The sequence below is a fragment of the Wyeomyia smithii genome, chromosome 1, assembly GCF_029784165.1.
Source record: "Wyeomyia smithii strain HCP4-BCI-WySm-NY-G18 chromosome 1, ASM2978416v1, whole genome shotgun sequence".
In the NCBI taxonomy this organism is placed as follows: domain Eukaryota; kingdom Metazoa; phylum Arthropoda; class Insecta; order Diptera; family Culicidae; genus Wyeomyia; species Wyeomyia smithii.
In genome coordinates, this window is record NC_073694.1 from 82,632,451 (window position 1) to 82,645,524 (window position 13,074).

Consider the following 13,074-nt stretch of genomic DNA (forward strand, 5'->3'; position numbering starts at 1 on the left):
TTTGTTGCTCACAGATTATATAATGCCTCGTGGAACCTACGTAGGTTGGAAAAAGGCTTTTGGACGGAGTGTTATTTACCTGGATTATTGATTCTGTGCATCAAGTTAATTTTAAGTTAACTTAAATTAGTTGAAGTTCATTCACTTAACTATTTTCATTTAATCTTTGTTGAACTGAAACTCTGTTTTAAGCATGAGGCAGGTATTTGTCAAAATATGCCATGAACAACATTTTTCAAACGGGTCGCAAATGTCAATCCGGACGTAACCGGATGAGATATTTGCGAGGATGTGATGTTATGAACTTCCATTCCCCCGATGATTATATGATCGGATTCCGCGAGATTTGATAACTCTTTCAATATTGAAAACGCTCGAAAATACGTAAAAATCACTAATTTCGAAAACTTCTTAAGAGTAGCTATAATTTTAAATATCGGAATTTTTTTCAACCGGTTTATTAGCATTGAACATAAAGAATTCATTTGGTGCATAATATTGATCAATTGTCATTTTTTTGACGCCTGGCACAACTTGGTTCGATTCCCAAAAAATGCTTGTAAATTTGTCAATGTTTACAGCTCTCCCAGCATATGATAATACCGTTTAACGTTGATCGAGTGATGGTATATTGTGAAGCATTTATTTAAGCTGCAGAAAAAAAATATAGCGGCACCAAAAAGCGACATATTTTTTTTTTCTTATTTTGGCCAGATTTTTGTTCTAGGTACTCCTCTGTGCGACGGTGCCACTAGTAGCTTGACAGACACGTGGACAGCAGAAATCTACTTTATTACTTTGCTCATAAGTTAGCACATATGCATGAAAAAATAACAGAAGAGCAACATTAAGTTGGATCTCGACATTTGTTTGAATATTTCTGAAACATTTCTCCGAATCTAGGTGATGAAAAAGTGATAATTATTGTTTGCCATTCCTACTGGTTCTGAAAAATAATCCGTCGAATTTGGATTGCTTTCCTTTGAAAGTACATTTTCGTTACCGGTATCCTTTTTGACAACAAATTTACACATATCCATTCTGCACCTGTTGAGCTACCTGTAATGCAAGTGTGTTGGCTGAGTTACTAAGAATCACGATATTTAGCATATTCCTCAAACGCACGCTCAGTATAGCAGTGACAAACACCGCAAACAGCCAACGCCACTAGCGGACAGCAGCGTCATCAACAAATAAACAAAACGTAGAACTACGTGAACAATAAAACACAAATTTCTGTACAAACACTAGTGATTATGACGTTAAAAATTACATTTTCGTGAACCACAAATTAAGAGCTTTCGATTGATGTATATATCATCGTTGTCCGATTCATTTAAAGAAAAATCATGTTTCAAGATGGCTTGACTCAGTTTTTTGAAAATTTCTCGGAAACCACTTAACCACAAATTACCACAAATTAGATTTCGAACTCACAAATTAACCACTAAATATTGGTGATAAAAGAATTGATAAAAATTACTTTGTCAAGCCATCTTCATATATGCAATTTTCACTTCCAATGATCGCAGCACTGTTTCAGATACACTAGATTTTCGAACTAGTAACGTGCTGTTATACTCCGATGAAATATTTCGTGCGCACCGTTCACGGTTACGCGATAAAATTTGACGACGAATCCGACCAAATATTCTTTACTGTTCCTTCGTCAAAGCGAAAAAGACAAACAAACAGCAAGCGTTACAGAGACGAAACGTCAAAATTGATCCAAGCTAGAGTGAATCCGAGAGAACAGTGGTTGGCTGAACTTGACAATACAAATGGATGCAGCATTCAAAGCAAACGTTCGTTTGCTATGTTTTCGTTCTTTAGTGCCGGTTTGTTTTTGCTTAGCATGGAGGAAAGCTGTGTGGTAGCCGGTCCAGTACGTGCCGCTTGAGGCTATCTTTTTGGCGGAACACGATCGCACAGTGCGAACAGACGGACGGTTTTTGGTAAGTGTGCCGCCGCAGGGGGAAAGTAGGCGATTTCGACTGGCTGAATCCCTGTTCACACACGCTGCAGCTGCACACACTCTTGGATTTTCTGGTGGATTTTTAAATATGTGTTATTCGTTCTACTCTCAAGGTGTCAACATCGACTGAGAACAAACCCTAACCATGGCCCGTACAAAGCAGACCGCTTGTAAATCCACTTGTGGAAAAGTTCCTCGTAAGCAGTTGGCCACAACGTCAGCTCGTAAAAGTGCCCCGGCTACTGGTGGAGTAAAGTAGCCTCATCGTTATCGTCCCGGAACAGTCGCTCTGCGTGAAATCCGTCGTTACCAGAAGTCGACTGAGTTACTGATCCGCAAGCATCCGTTCCAGCGTTTGGTCCGTAAAATTGTCCAGGACTTCAAACTTTTCCAGAGCTCTGCTGTTATGGCTCCGCAGGAAGCTAGTGAAGCTTACCTTGTCGGTCTTTTCGAAGATACCAATCTGTGTGCCACCCACGCCAAAGGTGTCACCATTATACCAAAGAACACCCAGCTGACTCGTCGTATCCGTGGTGAACGTGCTTAAAGTGGTTATCAGTTTCGTTTGCTTCTAAATTTGTAAAACAAACGGCCCTTATGAAGGCCACCAACACTTTGAATGAAGATTTGAATTTGTTTTAAGCGTCTGGGATATTTCCGCAATTAAAATTCAATAAAAATTTTGATTACTCAATAAGGGTTCGGTTTCAAAAGTCGTTTTTTTACCTAAAAGGTTTTACATTCCACATTTAATTATCAGGTTATATTGAATATTGGTGTGCGCGGTTGAGAAAGGAAAATATTATCCTGAAAAGAGGCAACCTTTTTTTTCGAATGACCAGCGCTGCTCTAATGCCGCAGTTATGATAAAATCAACATTCGAACAGATTGGAGAACACAGTATACAGATGCTGCAACAGTTTATTCATCAATGCTATTTTTAAAGAATAAAATATATTCTGAAATTTTGACCCTTTTCATGCTTTTCATAGATTAAAACATGTTTTTCACTTCACTCTGAATTGGTTTTCTAAAAATTTACTTCATAGTGTCCATTTGTCAGGTGATTAAACTATAAATTTCCTATTTTTCGGTCCGCTACCAGCTCTACATTTAGGAAACTTTTTGACTAATGCAATTTCTAAAAATACAGGTGATTTGAAACTTAGACTAAAAACATTCGAAGACATCTCCGCGCTTTTTTAGTGTTTCTGTATCACATTTTGTAGGCATTTATATTTAACCAACATCGATTAATCGTTGTAAAATTTAGACGGTCTTTCCTGGCAGTGGTCATCCAGGAACCTATCAACTGACTGAGAAGCAAGTAAGCCTTCTCATTAGCGGCAACAAGCGGCGGCATCCGAAAGGCGAGTTAGCAAACCTTCTCGCTAAGAGTGTGGTAAGCTCTCTGCCCGTTATCGGCAACGATCCTGAAAGACGCGCGCAGCAAAATGCTGTCTGGTTACGACATAAATGCTGCTTGGGGGAACCATTCTGGGTGAAGCATTTTTAGGAAAGGATAAGTACCGTGAGCCGTGAGGCGTCCTAATTCTGCGCGGCTCCTAATTCTGCGCACTTCGTATCGAAATGTTGATGCCGTTAAGTAAGAAAGGAAACATAAGCAGAAAGTAAACAGTTAATATATAGGAGATCACTTCCAAACTTCATTTTTGAAAATCTGCTTTCGATTGAAATTTTTTGAACATTTTAATACGAAGTGCGCAGAATTAAGAACCGCGCAGAATTAGGGCGCCTTACGGTAATCATTCTAGAAGACAATGTTTCTTGAGTCGTCTGTAACTTCTATTCTTGATGATATTTTAGACATTAATGGTAGATGGCAGATTCGTTGTACAATAATAATACACTGTGCAGTTTACGAAGTTGACAGTATCAGAGTTAAATTATATTTATTGAATGTTCTCTTCTCTTATATTTACGCAACAGTTTTTATTTGTTCGAAATACGGTTAATATTATTGTCGAATGGTTTAAATATTAAACGTAGTACTCTGCACTGCAGACAAATTAAAAAAATATTCAAAATCGAATATTGGTACATGTGAAAAAAAAAAAACAATGAATGCAACTTTGTTACATCGCGTGTTAAAAATGGTCTTCTGCGGTTTTTGAAGCAAATTCAGAAAATTTTCGTTATCGAATATTTTTACATGTAAGAATAAGTAACCTTAATAAATATCTTATTGTTAATAAATCGATTACGTCGTTGATGACGTATTTAGGCTGTCCTATTTTGCAAAAGGGTACTCTACGGTTGAGAAAGAACTATCCAACGAAGCTGGAAATTCAAGTGGATCTTCTAATTGTAGAACTTTCCAGTCATAAAGATTTGAGAAGACTTTCTGGAAGACATCCCTATTGAGTTTAATTATCAACATATTCGCCAGGGTGTCTTCGCCCAGTCCTGTTCGTGAGTCAGTCAGAATCAAGGCTAGGGCGCTAAAGGCTCTTTCAACCGAAGACTGGCTTGACGGTGTAGCAAGCACTACTATTGCTACTGCATATAGTTCTGGGTGCGTGTGTTTGCGCGTTATCCAATGTTTCCAAACATCGTAACTGTGGCTTCGGCGTTCCTCTGCATCAAGCCCCTTGAGTTGTTTTTGAAACCTGGTCATGTTTGAATTTTCGTCTGCATTCAATGATCCTCCAAACATTTCCGTCATGACTAAATCAAAATCGTAGTCGGAAGTTGAAGGTGTTTTGACTACAGTAGTGCTCTCCGTCAAAGGTACAGGGCGTAGTCGGGATATCCTTTCCTGCAAGCTTGCAATGTATCGCTGGGAATGGAAAAGACATGTTTTGATTATATTTTAAGACCTGCGGGAATCAAGAACTTTTGCACTTGTACACTGAAGTCATTTTTTACGCGATTGTTTTCACGTTACCCGATTTTTTGCACGTAGCGGAAAATTTTATCAGAACAACGCATTTTTTCACACAGTTCGTCCAAAATTATGCGATTTTTTTACGCAATTCTTTTTTTGCGCGGACGCATCAATCGTGTAAAAAAAGAATCCAGCGTATACACACACGCACACACACATAAATACGCACATACACACACACACACACATACACACACAATGAAATTACCTGAATTTCGTCCTTTTCGTTGAGCGTGAACAACCTAGAACCATAAAAATTGAATCGAGGGTCCAGATAAAGGGCCATTTTGAATGCCCGTGAATTGCGGAGATTCGTTAATCTTGTCATTAAGGATTCATGAAGAGGTGCAGCGGATTGGTTATCATACAGTTTCTCGACTTCGCTAAGCGCCATGAGCCACTGCTTGTAGAAGTCCGGCAAAGTGACATGGGCCTCCTGCATCGTTTTGGTGCAAATGTAAAGTGGGTGGAATGCATTTCGATAATCGTGGATAAAAATCCAGTAATCTGAAAGGTCTAAAGAAAATGTTTGTTTTTTTTTAAGTGTATTTAAACGGTAATTTGTGTTGATTTACCTAACTCGGGGTACTCTTCAGCCAGTTGCTCGAAAAAGTTTTCTTGAGCGACAAAACTCTGCATCATTTTATAAATGCCACACCAGCGTGTGGCGTTCCAGATCGGTGGATACGATGCGGACGAGTTTTTGAAATTATTTTTGTACTTCGTGTTCCTGCAGCGCTTTGCGATTTCAGTGACTGCTTTCACGGTTTCGTTGGTCTTGTTAACAACATCCAGGATGGCTAGTTGAAGCGTGTGGACAGAGCAACGAATAAGATTTATATTGTTGTTGAATTCCTCTAGAAGACCAGCCGACAGCTTACGCTGTACACTGTCCTGTTCACTGTTATCGCCCTGCTCTATCGATATTTCTGCCAAGACGGCACGCTCTAATTCCATTTTCAACTCCTTCACAGCAGCACACATATTTGCACCGTTGTCTACTGTCACGGAGAAGACCTGGTCCAACGAAACTTCGTACCCTTTTAGAACATCTAAAATTTTATTTTTGAGGAAGACTGCTGTTTGGCGTTCAGTGACTTCAAGCATAGCTGTAAAAGTAAAGTCAAGACATATTCAGCGATATAAAAAATTGATTTTCCTAATGACGCATTAATTAACCAGAGAATGCGATTTTTTTTCTTTATTGAGAAATTTTTAACCCGTATTTCAGGGGCGACTCGTGGCTTTTGAACCTGCCTGTTCAACTACAAATTCTGAAAATCGCAGTTTGAGGAAGTAATCACAATCTTGTCCGCGTAATATATGTATATATATGTATGTAGGTTTTTTACAGTATTCTTCGTCTTAATATTAAAATTTTGCCGCATGTTGATGGAAGCGTAACTAATTTTCCAATCGATTGTTAGGAAAAAGCTTGCAAATAAATTTACATGATAATCAAAATAAAAGATTTCTGCTTTGCAATAAGAAAAATTTAACCCCTCCCCCTTGCTCACGCTTATGAAATAAAGCGATTCTTAATCTTAGAAACATGTCCGATACGGTTAACCTAATGACTCCCCTTCCGTCTCTTCTTAAACTGCGCCGTTGAGATACATAAAAATTACAGGAATATACCCCTTATTTAAGAACCTACACATAGAATGTACCGAATTATACGGTAATCGATTAGGTAGTTTTGAAATTAATAAATGTTAACAACACTCATCCATCTCCCCTCCTCATAACTACGTCTCTATATAGCAGAACCTCAAATGAAAGAGTAATGTTGCAAAAACAGAGCTTATAGTTGAAATCATCTGCATACCAATTTTCATGATTAACCATTAAAAACTCAAGTTTCCGAAAAATGAAGCTCAGCCTCCCCCTTCTTTCTATGCCAAGACAAAATCAATGTTTCAGAAACATACTTAAGGACCCACGAATACAAATTGGAACGGAGACCAAGTAGGTGTGAGGGAGTTTACAAATAACAAATTTGCATTTTTTCTTGTTTCGTTAATGAAATAGATAAAATTTAAAGCTGTCGAGATACATCAGCTACTATAGCTTCTACATACCGAATTTCATAATGATCGGAGCAGCATTTTCAATATCAATAAAGATTGAAATACAAAACCCCCTCTCCGCTCATCCTTGCATTGCCACTGAGCTACAAAAAAAGTTTCAAATAGCACCGTACGTAGCAAAAATACAACTCCTACTCAGAAACTTATGATTTTCTAATTCACCCCCTCCTTGCCTACGCCTATGAGATAGAGCAAAACTAATAAATTAGAAAATTTCACGGTAGTCTATATAATACAAATTAAAAATATAATATAATATCAACTATATAAATGGAAATATGTTTTTACCTAGAGTCCGAATCACAACCTCATCCGATTGGCTGTATTGGACATTAATTCCAAGAACGCTTCTGTCATGACGGGATGCCGAATCTATTTTTAAACTAACCAACCTTCCTCTCATCTCGTTCCTTATTGCTTGTCGGACTCTGTCTGCTGCCGTTGCCAGATAGTCCTTGATATTCACTCTATTGACCTTGAAATTCAATGATTCCGAAATCGGATTAAGTAACAATTTAAATCCGTCCCAATCTAGGCTGAAAAGCGGCATATTGTGGAAGCAGACCAGTTTTAGAATTGCTTCCAGGAATAGTTGTCGGTCTATAGCAATAGGTCGCTTTGCAATAGCTCGTCGCTTTTTAGGAGCTTCTTCGACGTGCCTGAACATGCCTTTCAAAAATGCAGCCTCCGGGTGTTTGACGCGGCAATGGCGGATATAATTTTGAGCATCGAAAGTTTTCTGCTCGTAGGTGCAATAACTGTCCACTTCAATTGCACAGCGGGCCTTTGTTTCACTGAAAACTACTTGCTCGGCAGCAATTTCACTTAGCGTTTTTTCGTTTCCTTTTGATTTTCTTTTAGATGGTCCTGGTGCGGATCTTCCGGAGCCAATTTCTTTTGGCGTATTATTTGTGTCCATTATTGTCGTCTATCACTTTTTCGTTTCACTCAGGCAAATTCAACCTCACCGGAACAATTTTTCACTGACACTGGCCGTTGACTTGACAACTTTCGTTAACGAATGACGAAAGAACGAAAAAAGAGTATATAAACCTTGCATGAAAGTGAAATATTTCATCGGCATAGTAGAAAGAAATAAACTGATCTTGCTGTTTTGTTTTCATCGCATGAAATATAACGAAGTGTTTTGACAGTTCACTTCCATGCAAAAAGCGGGAAGGGAGAACTCTGAAAGGCTTGTGAAAAAATAACGTTTATGGTTGCCTGTTTTCTTTCTCACTCAAGAGTGTCAACAAATATCAACCCTGGTTGCATCATGTTGCAACTTGGCAGCTGGGAGACGACGAAATCAGCTCTGCATAGTTGAACTAACTACTTTTGTGAATGCGTTTTAACAGGGCAGTTTGTTATTCGGTTATACTGATCGCAACCTTTGTGAGGGGTTTACTAAATAAAGTAAAAAGTAGAAAACTACAACACAATTTAATTGCATCCCGCACAAAATGTCCACTTGTTTTAATGCAAGAAAATTATTAACCTTCAATTATTTGTTTATTTGCCTTGGAAAAGGCATTTTGCGGTTCAAAATCGGTTGCTGATCGCAACCTTTGGCTGCCCTAACAGTGGGAGAATTAAGATACACGGACAACATGCACTGTGGAAGCTATTTCTTATTCAGTAAATTAGACGGATGCGACAGATTTGCTAGGATCCAACACAGAACGCTTGCTTGCGTTGTCGAAAATTATTAACTTTCAATGACTTGTTTATTTGCCTTGAAAAAGGCATTTTGAATTTCAAAATTGGATTTCCTGATGGCAATCTTCATGCTGCCCCAACACGGGGGGAATAATGGCAGTCGGCGACACACGCAGAGAAGAACCGCACTGCTTCTGAGACGTGGTGACAAACCACAGGGCTAGTGCTGCTGCTAAGGAAGGACGACTGCTAATGTCGCTGTCTAGAACTATTATGAGCGACTTCGGCTGAAACAGGCTGTTATATAGGCCAAATAGCATGTTTTCGATTGCAAGGTATATGATTCTGTCGACTGTGCTTGGGAAGCAATCATATAATGACCAATCAGAGGTCGAATTTTTCGTTTTGACAAGGCTTGACTATTTTCAATAGTACAATAGATTGAATAATAAAATTAGAATTATCTTCATTTGGGAAGAATCTTAGAAGATTTTCCAATCTATTACTACAAGAACAAAGGAAATCCATCGAATAAAAACCGATTTATTACCCGGGTTAAATGCGCAAGATCTTGCATACAAGTGCGCTTTCAAGTTACGCAGAGAAAATAATATTTAATTTTTACTGAAACAAAAACTATACTTAAAACGTTCAAAAACTGATAGAAAAGATCAATTTCACACTTATTTAGAAGTAATATCAAGTAGCGACCAAAAAACTTGCAGCGATATATGTACTATTGGAGGAAATTAACATTGATGGTTATACAACGAGATCGAGGAAAACTCTAATTTTCCCAGAACGGCCGGCCTAGCGGAAAATTGTGAGGCAAATTTTAGGCACAAATCCTCCACATGTGAGGAGAACGTGCCGTTATTCGAGTTGGCTTTTTAGCCGACCTACCTGATACCTGAAGTGACCCACACACGTATATAAGGCAAATTATTGAAAAAATCGAATTTTCCCAGTTCGGCCGGCCCAGCGGAAAATTGTGAGTATGAGCGATTGTTGGTCTACTAGTGGGTCACCATTCCTGAAAATATCATTTTTGGGAATTTCCTTATAGTGGGGTAGTAGTCGAATAAGTGACCCACACACGTATATAAGGCAAATTATTGAAAAAATCGAATTTTCCCATTTCGGCCGGCCTAGCTAAAAATTTTGAGTATGAGCGATTGTTGGTCTACTAGTGGGTCACCATTCCTGAAAATATCATTTTTGGGAATTTCCTTATAGTGGAGTAGTAGTCGAATAGGTGACCTACACACGTATATAAGGCAAATTATTGAAAAAATCGAATTTTCCCAGTTCGACCGGCCTAGCGAAAAATTGTGAGTATGAGCGATTGTTGGTCTACTAGTGGGTCATCATTCCTGAAAATATCATTTTTGGGAATTTCCTTATAGTGGAGTAGTAGGCGAGTAAGTGACCCACACACGTATATAAGGCAAATTACTGAAAAAATCGAATTTTCCCAGTTCGGCCGGCCTAGCGGAAAATCGTGACTATGAGCGATTGTTGGTCTACTAGTGGGTCACCATTCCTGAAAATATCATTTTTGGGAATTTCCTTATAATGGAGTAGTAGTCGAATAAGTTCCCAGTTCCCAGTTCGGCCGGCCTAGCGGAAAATTGTGAGTATGAGGTGAGGTGACCCACTAGTGGACCAACAATCGCTCATACTCACAATTTTCCGCTAGGCCGGCCGCAATGTGGAAATTCGATTTTTTCAATAATTTGCCTTATATACGTGTGTGGGTCACCTATTCGACTACTACTACACTATAAGGAAATTCCCTGAAATGATATTTTCAGGAATGGTGACCCACTAGTTGACAAACAATCGCTCATACTCTCACTTTTCGCTAGGCCGGCCGAACTGGGAAAATTCGATTTTTTCAATAATTTGCCTTATATACGTGTGTGGGTCACTTATTCGACTACTACTCCACTATAAGGAAATTCCCAAAAATGATATTTTCAGGAATGGTGACCCACTAGTTGACAAACAATCGCTCATACTCACAATTTTCCGCTAGGCCGGCCGAACTGGGAAAATTCGATTTTTTCAATAATTTGCCTTATATACGTGTGTGGGTCACCTATTCGACTACTACTACACTATAGGAAATTCCCAAAAATGATATTTTCAGGAATGATGACCCACTAGTAGACCAACAATCGCTCATACTCACAATTTTCCGCTAGGCCGGCCGAACTGGGAAAATTCGATTTTATCAATAATTTGCCTTATGTACGTGTGTGGGTCACTTATTCGACTACTACTCCACTATAAGGAAATTCCCAAAAATGATATTTTCAAGAATGGTCACCCACTAGTAGACAAAAAATCGCTCATACTCACAATTTTCCGCTAGGCCGGCCGTTCTGGGAAAACTCGATTTTTTCAATAATTTGCCTTATATACGTGTGTGGGTCACTTATTCGACTACTACTCCACTATAAGGAAATTCCCAAAAATGATATTTTCAGGAATGGTGACCCACTAGTTGACAAACAATCGCTCATACTCACAATTTTCCGCTAGGCCGGCCGAACTGGGAAAATTCGATTTTTTCAATAATTTGCCTTATATACGTGTGTGGGTCACCTATTCGACTACTACTACACTATAGGAAATTCCCAAAAATGATATTTTCAGGAATGATGACCCACTAGTAGACCAACAATCGCTCATACTCACAATTTTCCGCTAGGCCGGCCGAACTGGGAAAATTCGATTTTATCAATAATTTGCCTTATATACGTGTGTGGGTCACTTATTCGGCTACTACTCCACTATAAGGAAATTCCCAAAAATGATATTTTCAGGAATGGTGACCCACTAGTAGACAAAAAATCGCTCATACTCACAATTTTCCGCTAGGCCGGCCGTTCTGGGAAAATTCGAGTTTTCTTCGATCTCGTTATATAACCATCAATGTTATTTTCTCCAATAGTACATATATCGCTTCATCATTCGTTGTTTTGCTTTCGTCTCGATTAGACGCAAATTGTTCATCTCCGTTTGAGTTCGCAAAATAACAATACACGAGTTATCGTACGAGTGTTTTTTTGTCGATTAGTTCTTGTGCTGCGCGATAACAATAGCCGGCAGTTTATCGGCAGAAACATCTTCTGCACACTGGTAGGGGCAGGCTACCCTGCCAGTGATCTGATACGCAGCTGATATATCAGCAAGAATAATTCTCCCGCACCGCTGTTACCCCGCTAGCAGCACGGACCATCATACGATCGAGCGAGTGGAAGTCAACTACAAGTGGCATCTACAAGGTCGCGTGTAGGATACGGCCACTGTGTCACAACACGAAGCTGGATCGTCATTGTTTGTTCTGCGGAGACGCTCGATTAATCCTACTATCAGCCGTGAGGTCGTGACTTAGACGTTCGGTGAAGTATTCACTTTAGAATTTTTATCATTATTATTAATAGTATTATTATTATTGTTATTATTATAATTATTATTATTGTTATTATTATAATTATTATTATTATTATTATTATTATTATTATTATTATTATTATTATTATTATTATTATTATTATTATTATTATTATTATTATTATTATTATTATTATTATTATTATTATTATTATTATTATTATTATTATTATTATTATTATTATTATTATTATTATTATTATTATTATTATTATTATTATTATTATTATTATTATTATTATTATTATTATTATTATTATTATTATTATTATTATTATTATTATTATTATTATTATTATTATTATTATTATTATTATTATTATTATTATTATTATTATTATTATTATTATTATTATTATTATTATTATTATTATTATTATTATTATTATTATTATTATTATTATTATTATTATTATTATTATTATTATTATTATTATTATTATTATTATTATTATTATTATTATTATTATTATTATTATTATTATTATTATTATTATTATTATTATTATTATTATTATTATTATTATTATTATTATTATTATTATTATTATTATTATTATTATTATTATTATTATTATTATTATTATTATTATTATTATTATTATTATTATTATTATTATTATTATTATTATTATTATTATTATTATTATTATTATTATTATTATTATTATTATTATTATTATTATTATTATTATTATTATTATTATTATTATTATTATTATTATTATTATTATTATTATTATTATTATTATTATTATTATTATTATTATTATTATTATTATTATTATTATTATTATTATTATTATTATTATTATTATTATTATTATTATTATTATTATTATTATTATTATTATTATTATTATTATTATTATTATTATTATTATTATTATTATTATTATTATTATTATTATTATTATTATTATTATTATTATTATTATTATTATTATTATTATTATTATTATTATTATTATTATTATTAT

At 36.1% G+C, this 13,074-nt stretch overlaps 1 protein-coding gene and 2 long non-coding RNA genes across 3 annotated transcripts; 1 reads left to right on the top strand and 2 right to left on the bottom strand.

The window, feature by feature from the left end:
• Positions 1-890: 890 nt before the first annotated feature.
• Positions 891-1,658, bottom strand: LOC129718568 (uncharacterized). Its single transcript, XR_008726967.1, has 3 exons — positions 1,126-1,658; positions 1,004-1,059; positions 891-946 (listed from the first exon to the last, which is right to left on the bottom strand). It is a non-coding gene; the product is annotated as an uncharacterized LOC129718568 (long non-coding RNA).
• LOC129718567 (uncharacterized) lies at positions 1,164-2,688 on the top strand. Its single transcript, XR_008726966.1, has 2 exons — positions 1,164-1,955; positions 2,089-2,688. It is a non-coding gene; the product is annotated as an uncharacterized LOC129718567 (long non-coding RNA).
• Positions 2,689-3,859: 1,171 nt separating this feature from the next.
• LOC129718564 (uncharacterized) lies at positions 3,860-7,967 on the bottom strand. Its single transcript, XM_055669445.1, has 4 exons — positions 7,262-7,967; positions 5,459-5,992; positions 5,092-5,399; positions 3,860-4,775 (listed from the first exon to the last, which is right to left on the bottom strand). The coding sequence occupies exons 1-4, from the start codon at positions 7,890-7,892 to the stop codon at positions 4,227-4,229; spliced, it is 2,022 nt and encodes a 673-aa protein (XP_055525420.1). The 5' UTR covers positions 7,893-7,967; the 3' UTR covers positions 3,860-4,226.
• Positions 7,968-13,074: the final 5,107 nt, after the last annotated feature.